Source organism: Bactrocera latifrons, unplaced genomic scaffold, assembly GCF_001853355.1.
Source record: "Bactrocera latifrons isolate USDA-ARS-PBARC rearing strain unplaced genomic scaffold, ASM185335v1 scaffold_137, whole genome shotgun sequence".
In the NCBI taxonomy this organism is placed as follows: Eukaryota; Metazoa; Arthropoda; class Insecta; order Diptera; family Tephritidae; genus Bactrocera; species Bactrocera latifrons.
The window spans coordinates 609572-625978 of record NW_017534819.1 but is presented as its reverse complement, the minus strand read 5'-3'; the positions used below and the strand labels follow the sequence as shown (position 1 = coordinate 625978).

Genomic DNA, 16407 nt, shown 5'->3' with positions numbered 1-16407 from the left:
AAATTTTTTTTAATTAAAAAAGTTGAAGATAAAGTTCGACATAACGCATGAGCAACGTGTATATAACGCATATTCAACCACAACGTCAATTCGACAGCATTTCCCAAAACAAAAACAACGCTGATCTGATAAGCATATTTCTTATTAACTGTTCTTTCATTGGAGTCTTTTCCATTACAAAGTAGGCATATTTTAATTATTATTTTCTTCGAACACGTCTAGAATATACTTACATGCATACATACATATGTATATTGAATGAATGCATATATTTTCATAGGTGTACTTTTTACTGATGTAAAAGTTCCAAAAACAATAGTAGAACCTGAAGAACACAACAGATAAATGAATTTGCGGTTTCAGTATAAATTAAAGGTTAACTAAAGGGTTAATAAAAACGAATTTTTAAAAGAAACACAAAAAAGTTTTGATGAAACAATAATAATAATATGATGAATTATAATGAATTAATTTTTTTCATTTAGCAGATGCTCAAGCCACAAGTCTATTACACTTTGTATTAGATAAAAGCAAAGGAAAAGTTGTTCTTGTTTTTGTGCCCACCACATTATTTTCATGTGAAGAAATATTATTTGCAACGGGTTTTAATTTAATATTTATTAATTTTTTTTTATTTTTTATATTTATTATTTTTTTTATTACATACATACAGCAGCGAGCAGTGAAATAGTAGTGGGTGTTAGAGTTTACCTGTGAGTTATGCAAAATTCTAAACAATTTTAACATCAATTGAAATGGAAAAGTTTATCATATTTCCCTGGCTACGTTTATTAATAAAAATATTTAAATTTGCATGGGTGTAAGATATATTTATTCACAAAGTTGTGTTTTATATTAAATTTGATGGGAGCAGTAAAATAGTAGTAAAGTAATAAATTTTTTTTTTTTAACTGAAGGATTTTTAGAAGTTCCCTCTATACGAGATATTAGTACTTGGTAGCATGGCCATCATTTTTAATAACAGCAATACAACGTCTCTTCATAGAATCTACGAGATTCTGGCATCTTTTTAGTGGTATGTTCTGCCATGCTTGCTGCGAACGTTCCACAACCCATTGTTGTTTTTGGGTTTGTCATTCCATACGGCTTTCTTAACGTCTGCCCAAAGGTTTTCAATGGGATTGAGGTCAGGGGATTGAGCTGGCCAATCCATGACCTCAATTCCATTGACCCGAAACCACTCCTTTGCCACCCTACGGTATGCTTTGGGTCATTATTCCGCTGAAATATCCTTTTCAGCGGGATGTCCTCTTCAGCAAATGGTATCATAATATACYGCATTATATCCACGACTTTATGTCGGTCTCTTATGGTAGTAATCTTGTGAATTGGGACTGCACAAAAAAATTGGGCATGTAAGAAAAACACACCAAACCAWGAAATTCAAACCGCYAAGCTTCATAGTTTTTGTGCTGAATCTGGGGTCGTACTCTCTATTAGGGGAGCGTCTTAGATACTGACGGGACCCTTTACCGCCGTATAGAATAACTTTCGACACGTCTGTCTACAAGATGTTGCGCCATTTCTCAATCGGCAAATTCTCAATCGGTTATTTGGCAAATTTAAGACAACTTGCTATATGATTTTTTTTAATACTTACTTATCGAGGACTGCGGACATATAAATTATATTCATGTAGAAGTCTTCTCACTGCATGAACACCATAGGGCAAGTTCAGTTCGTTTCGAACCTCCACAGCCGACATTGTAGAGCGAGTCTTAACACACCTTACAACTTTACGTAAAGAATTCTCAGAAAGAATCCATATTGCGCCCCTTTTTTCGTCTTTTTTTTATATTATATACTATATATTAATTTTTCTAAAATTTCTAAAATTAAAAATATTTTTAAGTTTATCAAATTATTTTAAATCGATTATTTTTAGAAAATTTATGCAAAAGACATAAATAATTCCGTCTCTTTTTTATTCAACGAATAGCTATTACAAGTAAATATTGCGAAAATGTCAGATTTAAGTTACAATTTTTGTATGTAAACATAAATGTGGCAGGATAAAAACCATTTATTACATAAATATACAATCACACGAGTGTCCATTACAAGTGTAATAAAAAGAAATGTTATTCTAAAATAATTCCAAAAGCTTTACCCAAGTCCAATATAAAGTCAAAAACAATTGAAATCAATAAAATAGCTTCTTATTCACACTCAAACAAAAAAATAAAAATATTAATGAAAAATGTATATGAAAGAATCGTAAAAATAAATATTATTTCATTTAATCTAAATATGTAATAAAACTATAAATTAAACAGCAAACTTTATTGGGAAACCTAAATTTTGGGTTTAATTGGTAAAAAAAAATATTTTCCACACTTTTATATATTTTTTTAAATTTTAATGTTAAATAGTTTTATAAAATTATAAATTATTTCAATTGCGCATTAATTTTGCAAATCAAGGCAAATTTGAACAAAGTAAACGAATGAATTTAATTAAGGTTAAATAAAAAGTTTTAACAAAGGTTTATGGCTTCTTTAAGAAATTAGTGTCTTATTTAAAATTACCACAAAATATACAAGAATTATGTAATATTTCATACTCGTATTAGTTAAATAAGTTCATCCGAGCCAAACCGTAAAATCAAACCAATATTTTATAAGTACATACATATTTCACTTTGAATTAATGCAAAGTATTTATGAATCGAATCAACATTATTTGAAATTTAATATAAAAAAAGTATAATTAGGAAACCATTTTAGAGAAGTAAATGTAATTTTAATAAGAATTTTAATGCAACAATTCAGAAAGGAGTAAACAAATTTTGTCATTAATGAAATGTCAATTAAATATACGATTATTTCAGAATGTCTAGATGTTAATTTATTATAACGATATTTGCTTACAAATACAAACATTTGTATAAGTTTTAGTGGACTGTCATGGAAAAATAACTAGATAAAAATGTCATTAAATAAATGGGAACATAGTAAATACAAATACACTGTTTATTTTATTACTGGTGCCGCTCGAAAATCACACAATGATTGCCTTGATCATAGTAGCTTTGCACTAACTCTACATCTGGCACTTGCGCTAACATTGCCTCCAGCTCGCCTGACTCGAATACATGGTAGTAACGCAAGTAGGTACTTAAAGGCGCAGAGTTATTAACATCTTTCTTCGCAACTAAAGCGCCCTTTAATTTCCACGGCACCAGCACATCCTGCTGCATGAAATCGGTGCGATTTGTGTGTACAGGCAGTTGCGGTGCACCGGGTATTAAAGGCTCAAATGGTTCTGTCTGCTGCTGTTGCACCTCCTCTGCTGCACATTGTCGCTGTTGCTCAACGGTTGTCCTTTTTTTGTTTAAGGCTTTGTTTTGCAGTAAGTATGCCGATTTCTTATTATCATTAGCTCGTTGGTCCTTCGCCCAAACATAGATAAGCGCACGTCCACCTAGACGCAGCAGCCGTGCCATTTCCCGTATAGCAGCCAAACGCCGCTCTGCGGTTGCTAAATGATGAATAACCGCAATGCTAATGCAACCATCTACGGTTTGACTGCGGACTGGTACGTGTAAACAATCGCATCGAAAAGCATTTGGCAAATTTGAGCTGTGTTCGCGTATGATTTTTGCACGCTCTATGCACGCGTTAATAAGTCCACTACTACGATCGCAACCGATTGTTAAAGCATTATTATTACATTGAAGATATTTTCCATTGCCACAACCAATATCGAGCAACACTGATCCAGTTCGAAAGCTACGCAGAAATTCAGCAACGCGTGGCCAAGGTGTGTGACGAGTTTCACTGAAGTGCGGCGCAATACAATCATAAACGCTGTGCACGTTCTTTTCCTCTAATTGTGCAGCTACCACATCGGTTATGACAGGTGCTAAATTGCTTTGTGCATTTATGCGCGAATCACAAAGGGTCGGAAATGTGCAGTTGCACGGACCTCGTCGCAAACGACGGAAAGTTAATGAAATGCGTTTTTGGCGCGGCATCACTGTCAAACCAGTCTCCGAGGGCACAATATCAAGTGTACGCGGTGTAATACCGTGTGTCCAGTCATAACGCGATGCGCCCGACATTACCAGCATTGAACGACGTAACAATTTGAGTGGCTGTCGATCAGAGCCACGACGGAAGTCCATAACTACATCACCAAACAGTGATAATGAAAAAATTGGGTCGAGGAAGGCGCTATGCGTATCTACATGCGGGGGTATACCCTGGCCGGGTTCATAGATGTTAACCGTCAATTGATCCGGTACATCCCAATCCCATGCTGGTAGACCCAGCTTAGTCAATTCAGTTTTTAGACGTGGCCAGAGTATATCACATTCGTTTGGTATTTTCTCGTTTAACGGTTTTGTTGGATCAACATTATTTTCTCCATACATGAATTGGTAACCAAAATGTTTTACACGTCTATGTTTTAAATCACTTTGTTCCACATCTTCTAAATTAATTGCTTTCAATAACATATTTTCTTCAGATTCAGTCAAAAAATTTGGCAATAGTACGAGCCCTTCAGGAAGCGGTTTAGCCCAAACATTTTCTTCTTTACACATAGGTAAACTTTTAAAATATGACAAATAAACCACACCGCCACGTTGTTCCAACCCTGCACGTCCATGCATGTTATTATAAATGCGCTCCGCATTGTTCACATTATGGCATTTCAAAAAGCAATAAGATTTGTTTGGCAACATGATTACTTGTTGCACCGGGGCATATTGGATTGCATTAGATAAAACGGATTCTTCTGTTAGGCCTGTAGAAAGACCTGCATTCAAGATAGCAAGAAAGCATGTAGGCATCTCACTACTTTCAATCCCCACGTCATTGTAGATTATGGTCTCACACCGTCGCTGCTTACGCTCTAATTTACGAGAACTGTAATCCTTCGTCATACTTCTTTCTTTTCAAATAGAACTTTACTATTAAGATAAGAGCAAATGCTTATCCCGCAAATAGTGAACCGCTTACCAACGTAACATGTGAAATTTTAATGTTTACATTCTAAATGTCAAATATTGGCGAATGAAAAACAAAATAAACCAATACCAATGCTGCCAGCACTTTCGATTTTCTGTGAAACCTTACCAGTGCTGACAGTCTAGTGAAAACTGTGTTGTAAAACGTTACGATACCGCACACTAGATTTTCGTAAATGGGAGAAAAATGGAAGTTTTAAAAAAAGTAAATGCGCAGTTTTTTCTTTTCAATAGTGTTAGTTGTATTCAAAGAAATAATTTATTTTAATTTAGATTCTCTGTTGGATACCACCTAAGAGCCAATTTATTTATCTTTGTGAAATATGAGTTTAATGCGAACATTAAAGATTCCAATTGGACTAATGAGACCATTATGCTCTAGTGCTTCCCAACCAACGTTTGCCAATCAGCTTGGGTACATTTATCAAATTTGTGTTTTCATTTTCGATGTAGTTTTCATTTCTCTGCATTTGTCTGGTTGTGCTTCGTGTTTCAAGTGCACTACGGAAGATATTGATAAAAATTTGTACAATTGGTGTACTAATTGAGAAAATGTGTATATGAAATTGAAAATTGCAATTGTGCGTCACATAAATCAAAAGTGAAGTGTTAAAGTGAAGCTTGGGAAATGTGTGGGACCTTTTATACTTCGTTTGAGATAGCAGAGATAGTAGTAACAGCAGGAGGCAAAATAAAAGCAGAGATTTATGTTCGCAACAGTGAACGTCGCTGTCTATAATTATTGAAGGCATTGTTTTTGGAGGGGAGGTGGGGTATACGTCGCCGGAACTTGCAGCACTAGCACTTCCTTAAATGCAACAACAGCAGAGGAAGCAGCTAAAATGGGTAAGCAGTACTTAAGTGGAGCAAAGAGCAAATCAACAAAGAAAAAATTTGTGAATGCCAATATGACAAACATTAAAAATGCTTAGCAAGTTGATATGTGCATATATGCATAAAATTCAGATTACAAACGCGTTTGTAATCCGACGCCAGGCTATGACGAACACCAGCGCAACTGACACCGGCGTCGTCTACGTACCGTGTCAAAAAATATATATCCATGCATACACATATTGAAGAATTTTGTATTCTGAAATTTTGCAGTTACCACCTTAAGTGTCAAAATGACTTCAATCGATTTAACCAAATTCACGGACAATAGTTCAGGGTAGACTGGCTACTGGCTACTGGCTGCTGCCTGTGAATTGGAGTGTAATGTCGTGTAGCAACAGCAGATACATCGGTGTCCGTAATGAGTGGATAAAAAACAACATACCAACCTACCGGATAGCAGAGGGTTGAGTCAGCGCATTTCAAGTGCGATAACTAATTATGTTCGCAACGCCGCATATGACGTATGTATGTATGTTATGTATGTGCCGCGTCCATGCGCGGGTAGTGGGACGACCAGAAAGCAAACAAGTCTGCAAGGGCTCTGCTGTCACTTTTGTTCGCTTTGCGATGCTACGGAACATTTCGAAATAAGCGCCGTTGGCTATTTTTAAGTCATTCCCACAGCGTTGAGCGAACAGCGAACAGCAAACTGCAAAGTGTGTGTAGCATTGCTGTCAAACTAGGCCAGAGCAACTTTCGCAGCAAACGGCAACTGCAACAGCAGCAACAAACAGCAACCAAAAATAATTCACCGTAGCCATGACAGTCGGCCTAGCATATGCTAGATTTAGCTGTAGCACGACAATTGTTGCGCGCTCCCACTTCACACCCACATGCGGCATGCAACCGATAATAATAATATAAAAGAAACATAAAATCGAAAGAAATGACTTTTGTCTCCATGGGCAGATGGAACGGATGTACGCGGGCGTTTGGACAACTGCATTTTTTTTACGACAAAAATGTTATTCATTTGCATGTCACTCTTATAAGTTTCAAGTAAAAAGTTGAGGCATAAGAAAAAATGAGTTAGCTATTTTAGTCTAAAATGATCTTATGCCTCAGTTTACAAAGTTTTCATATCGAAATATAATTAATTTTTTAAATTTCTTTTCTACTTTTCCAGAATGCTCCCAAATTGATTTATATGAGTTTCTAACAGAAGCAGAATTGCAACATTATTATAATGCAATCAAGTAAGTTGTATGGATATTAAACAGCGCCCACATTTCTGAATATATTTTATATTTTTGCTTTACAGAAATGAACTGAAAATTACAAATGCTGCCCACGTCAAATATGCGACTGACGAAGACCTCAAGCACATTGGACTGTCTCGCCCAGAAATACGTCGTCTACGCAAATACTACGAAAAGCATTTTCCACATGGCTATCTGAGTAAAATAAAGCGCTTACTACAAGCGCCGGCCACAATCGTGAAGCGTGACGGCGGCGATGGCAGTACAACACTTTCAAATGCATCATTGCATAGCACGGCGGAGTCCCCTTCTACAGCGCGCACCGCCAACTCACCCAGCAAGGCACCAAATAACAAGCATATTATACCAGCCGATTCTATAACGGTGAATAAACAACTGGGCACTGGCGAATTTGGCATAGTACAACAGGGCGTGTGGACCAATGGCACGGAAAGGGTTAGACGCCAAAATAAATAACGCAATACAAATAATAGTAAATGAATTCTTGTTTTATTTTCCAGATACAAGTTGCTATTAAATGCTTGTGCCGCGAGCGTATGCAATCGAACCCTATGGAGTTTCTGAAGGAGGCCGCAATAATGCACTCTATTGAGCATGAAAATATTGTACGTTTATATGGTGTTGTTTTGGCCACAGACTCTTTGATGCTGGTTACTGAGTTGGCGCATTTGCGTTCTTTACTGGAATGCCTAAAAGATCCCGGTTTGCGCGTAAGCTTTCTTACAATTCCAACGCTTTGCGAATTTGCAATGCAAATCTGTAACGGTATGCGTTACTTGGAAAATAAGCGTCTTATACACAGGTGCGCACAGGTCTTTCCAGTTTACATATGTTTGTAAAAAATTATATGTTTTTCCTACTTACCCTACACATTGCAGAGACCTTGCTGCGCGGAACATATTGGTTTTCAGCAAAGATAAAGTTAAAATTTCCGATTTCGGACTGTCACGAGCTTTGGGTGTTGGCAAAGACTATTACAAGACAAATTTTAATGTCAACCTAAAACTTCCTATTGCCTGGTAATAGCATACATTTTATTATTGATTTGGATTTGTAACATTTGCATCTAATGCCTTACAGGTGTGCACCCGAATGCATCAATTATTTGCGCTTCACCAACGCCTCGGATGTTTGGGCTTATGGAGTTTGCCTCTGGGAAATGTTTTCCTATGGATTTCAACCTTGGGCGGCACTTACCGGCTTGCAGATACTTGAAGCCATAGATGCACCAAACTATCAGGTGAATATTCTTGTGAAAAAAACGAGAGAAATTCTAATTAAAAGTTTTCTCTTCATAAACAGCGCCTCGAACAACCTGACTGCTGTCCACAGGAATATTATACGCTCATGGTAAAATGTTGGCAAGATGACCCTGTAAAACGTCCAAAGTTCACGGAAATCTACGAGCTACTGCCCGACATGAAGCCCGAGCAGTTGAAAGCGGTTGTGCATTGTTTGGAGCCCAAGAAGGATCATTTATTGTATCGACAAGGCGACATCATAACAGTACTTGACCGCAACACGGGCGCGCCGTTTTGGAAGGGCGTACTTACATCGGGGAAGACGGGATTCTTCAACCCCTCAAATACCGTTGCTTACTTGGAAGGTTTACCCACTGCTAACCGGTGAATTGAAATTAAATTTGAATATTTTTAAAATAATTTTTCTAAAAATTTTCTCAAACTGCTTTTAGGGACTCATTTTGTCGCACCAGTGAACGCATTAGCAAACGCAAATTACGCACAGAAATGATATCAAAGCCGCAGAATGATTTTAAACACACCGGACATGTAGGCATCGATGGCGACTCATTCGGCGATATAGCTTTTCTTGGCAATTCGCAAAATGTAAAGTTTCTTCTTTCATTCCTCTTAGTTGTTATTAATTTCTAATCGATTTTTAGTACAATCATGTGCCACGGCAAATTGTTACACCTTATAAGCCATCTGAAGATATCGAGCAAACACCACTTTTACTGCCACCGACACCAACCAGTCCCGATTCCTTACAAACTGCCAGTGGTTATTTCCCCGAAGAGGGTCATGGCACCTCAATGAACCCGACATTCATATCCTCAACGGAAAACACACCCAAGCATTTCAATACTGGCAATGGCGGCCAGTCGTCGTTCGAATTTCCCGGTCAACAGTCACTCAGCAAGTCCTTCAATCCATTTACCCATAAGGCTGACGATGAAGTTATGCGTAGTGGTGGCACACTCGCCATGCAAAACAATAATTACGGTCTAGATAGTCAAGGCTTCCACGGAGACGTAGCTGCGGGTAGTTCGCAGCAATGGCGTGACGCTGGCAAGAATGGCGGCAGTAGTGAGGATCCACACGAATACCATGAAATTTCCGATGACGAAATGACTGCTGACAAATTAGACTTTGGACCGTCACTTCTGGATGAAATTAACTCGATGTTTGGCTCCATGAGCGCCAGCACAAGCGCGGCTGCATCGAAATCGTCCGATTTTGAGCACACAAACAAAAAGAACGAATTTGCCGAAATCACTTCGAAATTGGTGGGCAAAAGTGGTGATAGTAACAGCAGCAAGTTCGGCACATCCTCGAAGAAGAAGTCATCGGGCACTGTCAAACCCATTTCGGTGAAAGATGAGCGCATTTTGAATCAAGCGATCGAAATCGCCAATGAAATCAGCGCGAGGTGAGTTTACTATTTTCGAAGAGCCTGTTGCTAACCCTAACTCTTTGAATTGCTTCTATTTGTAGGTCCATGAATGATTTAGTATGCGACCAATCGTCCAATACACAAAGTCCAAAACGTAAATTTAGCTTCCGATTTCCGCATTTAACGAGTAGCGGCAGTAATGCCAGTGACAAGGCGTCTGGCGGTAATTCCTCGCCGACGGCGGGCAGCGCGAATGCGAATGCAGCAGGACAAAAGTCGTTATCGCCGTATTCGAAGAAGAAAAATTTCACTGAACAACTGGAGAGCATACCCGATTTACAGGTGAGTTCTGCTGTTATTTTCCATCCAAGTCCTATTGCCTCGCTCTATACTGAACTCCCAACTCTGTTTCGCCGAGTTACTGACAACAAAATTTGTATATTTCTCCCTCCCCCCAAACGTGTCTCATTAATTTTGAAAAAAAAAAAATATTATTATTATTTTTTGTTTGGATTTGAATTTGGTTTGTTGTTGTTTTGTTTCATTTATGTCTATATGGTTTTTAATAAAAATGAAATCACGTGGTTTGCTAAAATAGCGATTTCGCTCCTTAAGCGAAATCAAGAATGTTAACGGTCCCGATTTGCGTATACCAATTTTCGATAAAGAAAGTTCCGATTTTTGTTTTGAAAAATCGCGCGAAATATTAAGTCGTCCATTAAGTTTAGATCCACCGCCGTCCCTAACTCAAAGCACCACATCGCCCACCTCCGTACTCGAATCGCAATCTCATCGTTCTGTGCGAAATCAAAAAAGTATCAGCGAGAACATTATGGATATCGAGAATACGTTGAAGGCGCTTAATTTGGATTTCATGCACACCTACACGGAATTGGACAAAACCGATTCGGATGAGACCTTGCTGAACGAACAGTTCTCCAATATCGTATCGTCGATCGAGGATGAAATCAGTAGCGCCACCGGCAGTCTCAAATCCGCTATCTACAACTACAGCAATGGCGTACAGACAATGTTCGACTTCAATGCCGCGACCAGTCATTTGGACAAGCACTTGCAATATATCAATACACAGAGCCACGCGCAGGCGCAGTCGACGCTGGGTGATCTAATGCAGGACCAAAAAATGGCCGAAGACAAACGTTCCAGCACACCTGACACGGGGTTTGCCTCGCGAGACACGAACATCTCGCTTTCGCGACGAAGTAGCCAAAAATCAAATTATAGTCCACAGGAAAACTACTACAGTCCGAAAGAAACAGCGCCGTTGGGTCCTAGCGGCAGTAGCAGCAGCTATATGACACATAGGGATGATAGCCTGCAGCTCGCCACAGAACGCTTCAGCGCTACGAAATACGGCAACTGCGTTTCACCAAATAAAACTTCTGCTCTGAATGCGAGCAATACTTCGGTGTACTCCAGCAATCAGCTCAAGAGCAGTGCTTGTGCTTTGGCCATTGTCGATGCCGAACAATATAAAGAGAGTGGTCAGCGTCAGCGCTCCATGTCTTTCACCGACAATCCAATGAACCCTATCTCGCCGGTACTGTCCGAACCACAGCAGCGCTTGAAACGCCGCTCTACGCATTCGGCTATGGAGAATCGCACTTCACACAAACCGCATGTGCGCAGCGCTTCATCTTACAAACCACGTTCCATACGCGCACGCACATTGCGCCGTCTCAGCTACAATCCCATCATATTGGACTCGAGCTCATCCAGCGATGATGACCCGATAAGCGACTGCAATCCCAGTATTGCACGTTCGGAGTGCGACATACGCGCGCGCGTCACTTCACTCTACCGACGCCGCCGACCAGCAAGCGGTGGCAGTGTGGCTGGCAATGGTGTTTCACACAAATTGCTGACTCCCGGCTGGCAGGACGATGACGCGTCGGAGTTCACCACGGTATCGCAGAAAAAGTTATACGGTTCCAATGTGAGCATAAAGTCGGCACCGCACTACAATTACGGTGCGCGCGGCATGTCGCATCATTACAGTCGTCAGCTGGAGGAACAATTCGCCTATGAAGACCGTATTTATGACTTTGGCGGCGGGCGCGGACCGGGTAATAATTATAGCGGCAGTGTAGCGCCCACTATGGGCGGTCTAATAAGAGGCATGGACATGAATGGTAGCAGTGGTCGCGTTGGCAATACCGTAGTTGGTATGGGTTTGGGTGGTGGCGGTGGCGGTGGCTCCGGTTCGGGTTCATCGTCGGCTACATCATCGGCGCCACCATACAATAGCGGCGCGCCTATCACCAGCCTGGGAAGCGCTGGCGAACGTAGTTTTAGCGCACTCAGCGGCATCAGTGCGCGTAATGCAGTCTTCCATGAATTCGATGTCAGTCGTTTGACCGGCAAAAGTCCCACTTCCAACTTCGCCAACTCGTCACCGGAGGAGCGCAACCGCGCACATCCCTCGCCACCCAAATCTTTGCAACTGCCGCCGTTACCGCTATTGAATGCGGCATCGCCAGCTGCAGGACCTGGCACCGCCACGTCACTGCAGAAAAGTTTAGGTAGCGCCAAGCAGCAAATGGAATTTCACTGGCCGGAGAAGATACATGCGTCAACGGTGAAGCAGAATGAGCTGCTCTGGCGACAACAGCAGCAGCAGCAACAACAACGGCAACAAAGCAAACCGTCTGCCAAACATCAATCGCACAACGTGTTCCTGGGCAGCATGCGCGTTAGCAGCGCGACTGCCGGCGTTGCACTGGGCGGCGGTGGCGGCATCCCAAACGAAGCGTCCTACACGAGCGACAGTTCTTCCAGCGATAGCGAGGAGTTCGCTTTTCGCACCGAGTTCATACCTCACGTACCACCAAGCCCAGCTCCATAACTAAGAAAAATGCTGAGATATTTTTTTAATTTACTTTTTGGCAATGTGTTGGACGAGCAGCATTAAGGCTAAGAAGTGTTGAGAATTGAAAGTACAGTAATGTGAAGAATTGAATTAGTTATAAGCAATATACTACATATTCCAAGCAGTATTTTATTGTTGTACAAAAACAAAAGTATATGTTCTAAAGCAACGAAACGCTACCATAGGCATGCTACTTGTTGCAACAGCAAAAATTTTGAACGCCCTCAAGTATATATAACAATGTTACACTGCAGCGTCTGCTGTTAACATTGCCACCTGTGAAGGGCTTAAATCGTAGCTTTCAAAATAACAAGCACTCGTTGGACATAAATGTTGTTAGCAGGGCCCCGCGATTATATAAATCTTATATGATGTTGAAGAGAGAATATATACATACACGTATGGATATTTTCATTTGTGCAGAAGACCAAGGCTTGTAACGGCACTGCAAAGCTTGCTGTTTGATTTTGGGAATTGTTGCCGAAATGTTTATTGATAAAATATCAACAGCGGCGCAGATAATTCTTAACATAGGGAGTGCCTTATCGAAAGTAATTATTTTCTGCTTCAAACGCACCCACACACACATACACTCACACATTTTTCGAGCAGTATTTTTTTAATTGACATCTAGTACGTTTATCCACAACTTCCGCAGCTCAAATTCTGATCGAATAATACAAACATACTATACGTGCAACGTGCAACAATAAGTCATGAAATTGCGAATTTATGTCATCGTCAACCATTAATAATATAACATACATATGTATATACATACATCAATGTGAAATGTTCCCTAATGCAAAAACAACTACAATGCAGACTTTTTACGCGCAACAATCAATAGCTTAATGGAATTTTTACAAATCATATTTTTTACAATTTATAAATTTGTTTACCAAAAAACAAAAAGCGACCGCGAAGCTTCGTGAAAACAGTAATCTTTAAACTGCGAATAAGATAAACATGTTATTTCAAGCATAAACACGTTGAGATTTGAGTGAAAATAACTGCTAAGCAATAACAAAGAATTAGAATATAAAAGAATAATAAAATAGAATAAAGAGTTAATAGTTGTTGAGCACAATCTCCATATTGATGGTTAAACTTTCCGATGAAAATGTTCAATCAACAAATATATTGACAATTTGTTTTTTCAAAGCGTAGCGACAACGCTGCACTCTCTTATGACTTCTTCGTTTTGTCAGTGTAGTGAGATTGAAGTCAAAAGGCAAAATATTCATCATATACATAACTTACTTGTAATAAAATATTAGTTAGTCGAAAAAGTTTTTTCGTAAAAGCAAATAAGTTGAAGTTTGATTAGAAATACGAAAAGACTTTTTCAACAACCAATAGTTCTTCTTTTTACATATATCTTGCTAAAATGGTCAATATAACAGATTACCAGAGCTAACAGCAAAGTTTCTAATAACCTTAAAGTGCTAAGTAGTTGTGTGTTCGAATAACTCTACTGACTTAAGCTAACTGACAGCCAAAAAAGTATTCTGAAAAGATTTCTCTCCATCTAATTCGAATAAATTAATAAAAAAAATTAAGAAATTTACATGGCTTTTATATATGTACATAGGTCTCTTACAGAAACATTTCGCTAGTAAATGCGTGACTCGCTTAAGGTTCGACTGCCTTACATTCGAAGTTTTCAGATACATTTTTTATTCGGAAACACATAAGTTGTCTTTTCTGGTATTTTATTTTGACTACCACTGTAATTCTTTGCGTCTATTATTAGCGAAACTTTGAAAATTAAAGAACAAATTAATTAAAAATGAATGCTGAGCTTTGAAATTTAAATGTATGGCTTATTGGAGGATTATACAGGTATCATCAATTTGCTTCATAACAATGACCGAAAAGCCAGTTGATCAGAAATCAAAATAAAGTAAATAATTAGTATTTAACAAAAAAGTGTTTGAGGTTGAGAAAAACTCATGATTTCCAATGTTTTACAAAAATAAATAACCAAATACAAAAATACAACTACATATAAATATACATATATAGAAGATAATACAAAGATCTCTCTGTTTTTATTGCTAGTAACATAATTGTGAAACGCCTTAAACACGCAATCTGATCCTCATTTCAGTAAACAAAAATAATTTGTAGCATTCCATTTTTAATTTCTGACTTTACAGGCACTCAAAACCACGTATTCGAGCTCGAAAACATTAAGTATGACCTTCCGAAAAATCATTGATTTTCGCGATTTTTTAATGTTGAAATTTCCTAATCAGTCCGATGGCTATAGAAGCTTTTTTGTTTTTTTCTACTATCCGATTTCTCAAAAATTTAAAACAATTTTATTGAATTTTATGATATTCCGGATGCTTCTCCAGTCTTGCCAAGTGGACAAGAGATGTTGCATTGTGTTGTGTTAGCCCCATTTGGCGGGCTTGTGTCACCACCAGACATGTTCCTACAGTCTCTTCTATCGAATGCAAATAGGAATTTAAAAAAGAAATGTTCTACTCTGAAAATAAGGAGTGCCCGTAAAGGATATATAAAATACTTTTTAGCATAGCCAACCGTTTTTAATCGCTTTTATCGCCTCCCCAAGCAACGACCTGGCAGCATTTTAGATGTTTTAACGCATTTTTACAATAACAAAAACACATTTTAGCATGCTTAATATTCCAAATTTACTGGTTTTTAAATGTAGAAAAAATTAAATTTTTCTAAAATTAGTTTCTCTGCTAAAGTAGACACTTAATATACTTATGCTTGAAACACTAGACACTATACCAGTCCACAAAACAGTTAAACCGTTACATATAAGAATTGATCTCTTGACAGCTTAGCGTTTTTTTAACATAGCAATGAAATGTTAAACGCTCGCAATAATCGCCATATTGATAAGGCGAGATTATTTGCAGCAGCGCATTAATTACATACATACATATGTATATTGTATAGGTGGCAGTATGTGCTTGCATACATATCTCTCCACATTTACTCGTATTATATATATTATATCCTTAGGTATACAACATTTAGCGATATCATCAGCGGAAATTTAAATTGATATTCTAATTACATACATACATACATACATTTATATTATATGCTATATTATACTCTATTTTATTATACCATTTATATTCACGAACATATATAGACATTAGTGCGATGATTACTTCAAATATTGGGTACTTGTAAAATCAACCCTGTATGTACATATACATAAATTTATCATATTTGTATGTAATCGTAAATGTATGGTCAATGCCATTTATATTCTAATTTGCCCTCGACATTCCTACATGCTTACTTATCAGCATACTTATTTGAAAAATCCCGTTTTGCGGTTGATTCAAAATTCTAGTTAATAATTATGAAGCAACACACTCCATTTACATATAAATATATTTAATCTTATAAGTATACTTATGTATGTGTACATATGTACATGTACTCGAATCTTGGTTTCTTGGCGACAAAAATTAAAGCAAAAAAATGCAAAAAATCACAATTAGCGTGATAAGACAAAAAAGTCTTTTTCTACTCCTAGTTGCTCGTATTACGACTTAATTCTGATCAACTATGAGCGAGGTTTAAATTCTAAATAAGGAACGCAAAGCAGCAAACTTTTATTTGGAAGCAATGAAAGTAAAAAAGGAAGAAACAAAAAGATGTATTTACTGTGTTTTATTATATTTGCATGTATTGCATTGCCGGTTGCATTTATGATGTTTCAAAACAAAATATTTATGAAAAAACAGAACTTAAAAATAAGACAAAGCAAAAAA

At 38.1% G+C, this 16407-nt stretch overlaps 2 protein-coding genes across 3 annotated transcripts in view; one reads left to right on the top strand and one right to left on the bottom strand.

Moving 5' to 3' along the window:
* Window positions 1-2845: 2845 nt before the first annotated feature.
* On the bottom strand, window positions 2846-5037 carry LOC108965233 (alkylated DNA repair protein alkB homolog 8). Its single transcript, XM_018927500.1, has one exon. It carries the CDS (start codon window positions 4907-4909, stop codon window positions 3002-3004), a length of 1908 nt encoding a protein of 635 aa, XP_018783045.1. The 5' UTR covers window positions 4910-5037; the 3' UTR covers window positions 2846-3001.
* Window positions 5038-5447: 410 nt separating this feature from the next.
* LOC108965225 (tyrosine-protein kinase PR2) overlaps window positions 5448-16407 on the top strand; it is a 15976-nt gene continuing 5016 nt past the window's right edge. The window contains exons 1-11 of one of the 2 annotated variants that reach the window (XM_018927472.1): window positions 5448-5839; window positions 7017-7086; window positions 7152-7545; window positions 7611-7912; window positions 7989-8129; window positions 8191-8350; window positions 8413-8735; window positions 8804-8957; window positions 9014-9780; window positions 9846-10086; window positions 10343-16395. In XM_018927472.1, the coding sequence (XP_018783017.1) occupies window positions 5836-5839; window positions 7017-7086; window positions 7152-7545; window positions 7611-7912; window positions 7989-8129; window positions 8191-8350; window positions 8413-8735; window positions 8804-8957; window positions 9014-9780; window positions 9846-10086; window positions 10343-12610 (4824 nt within the window). In that variant the 5' untranslated portion in view covers window positions 5448-5835 and the 3' untranslated portion in view covers window positions 12611-16395. Of the gene's footprint in view, window positions 5840-7016; window positions 7087-7151; window positions 7546-7610; window positions 7913-7988; window positions 8130-8190; window positions 8351-8412; window positions 8736-8803; window positions 8958-9013; window positions 9781-9845; window positions 10087-10342; window positions 16396-16407 lie in introns of those variants that run through there. The other variant, XM_018927473.1, reaches the window with a different exon arrangement.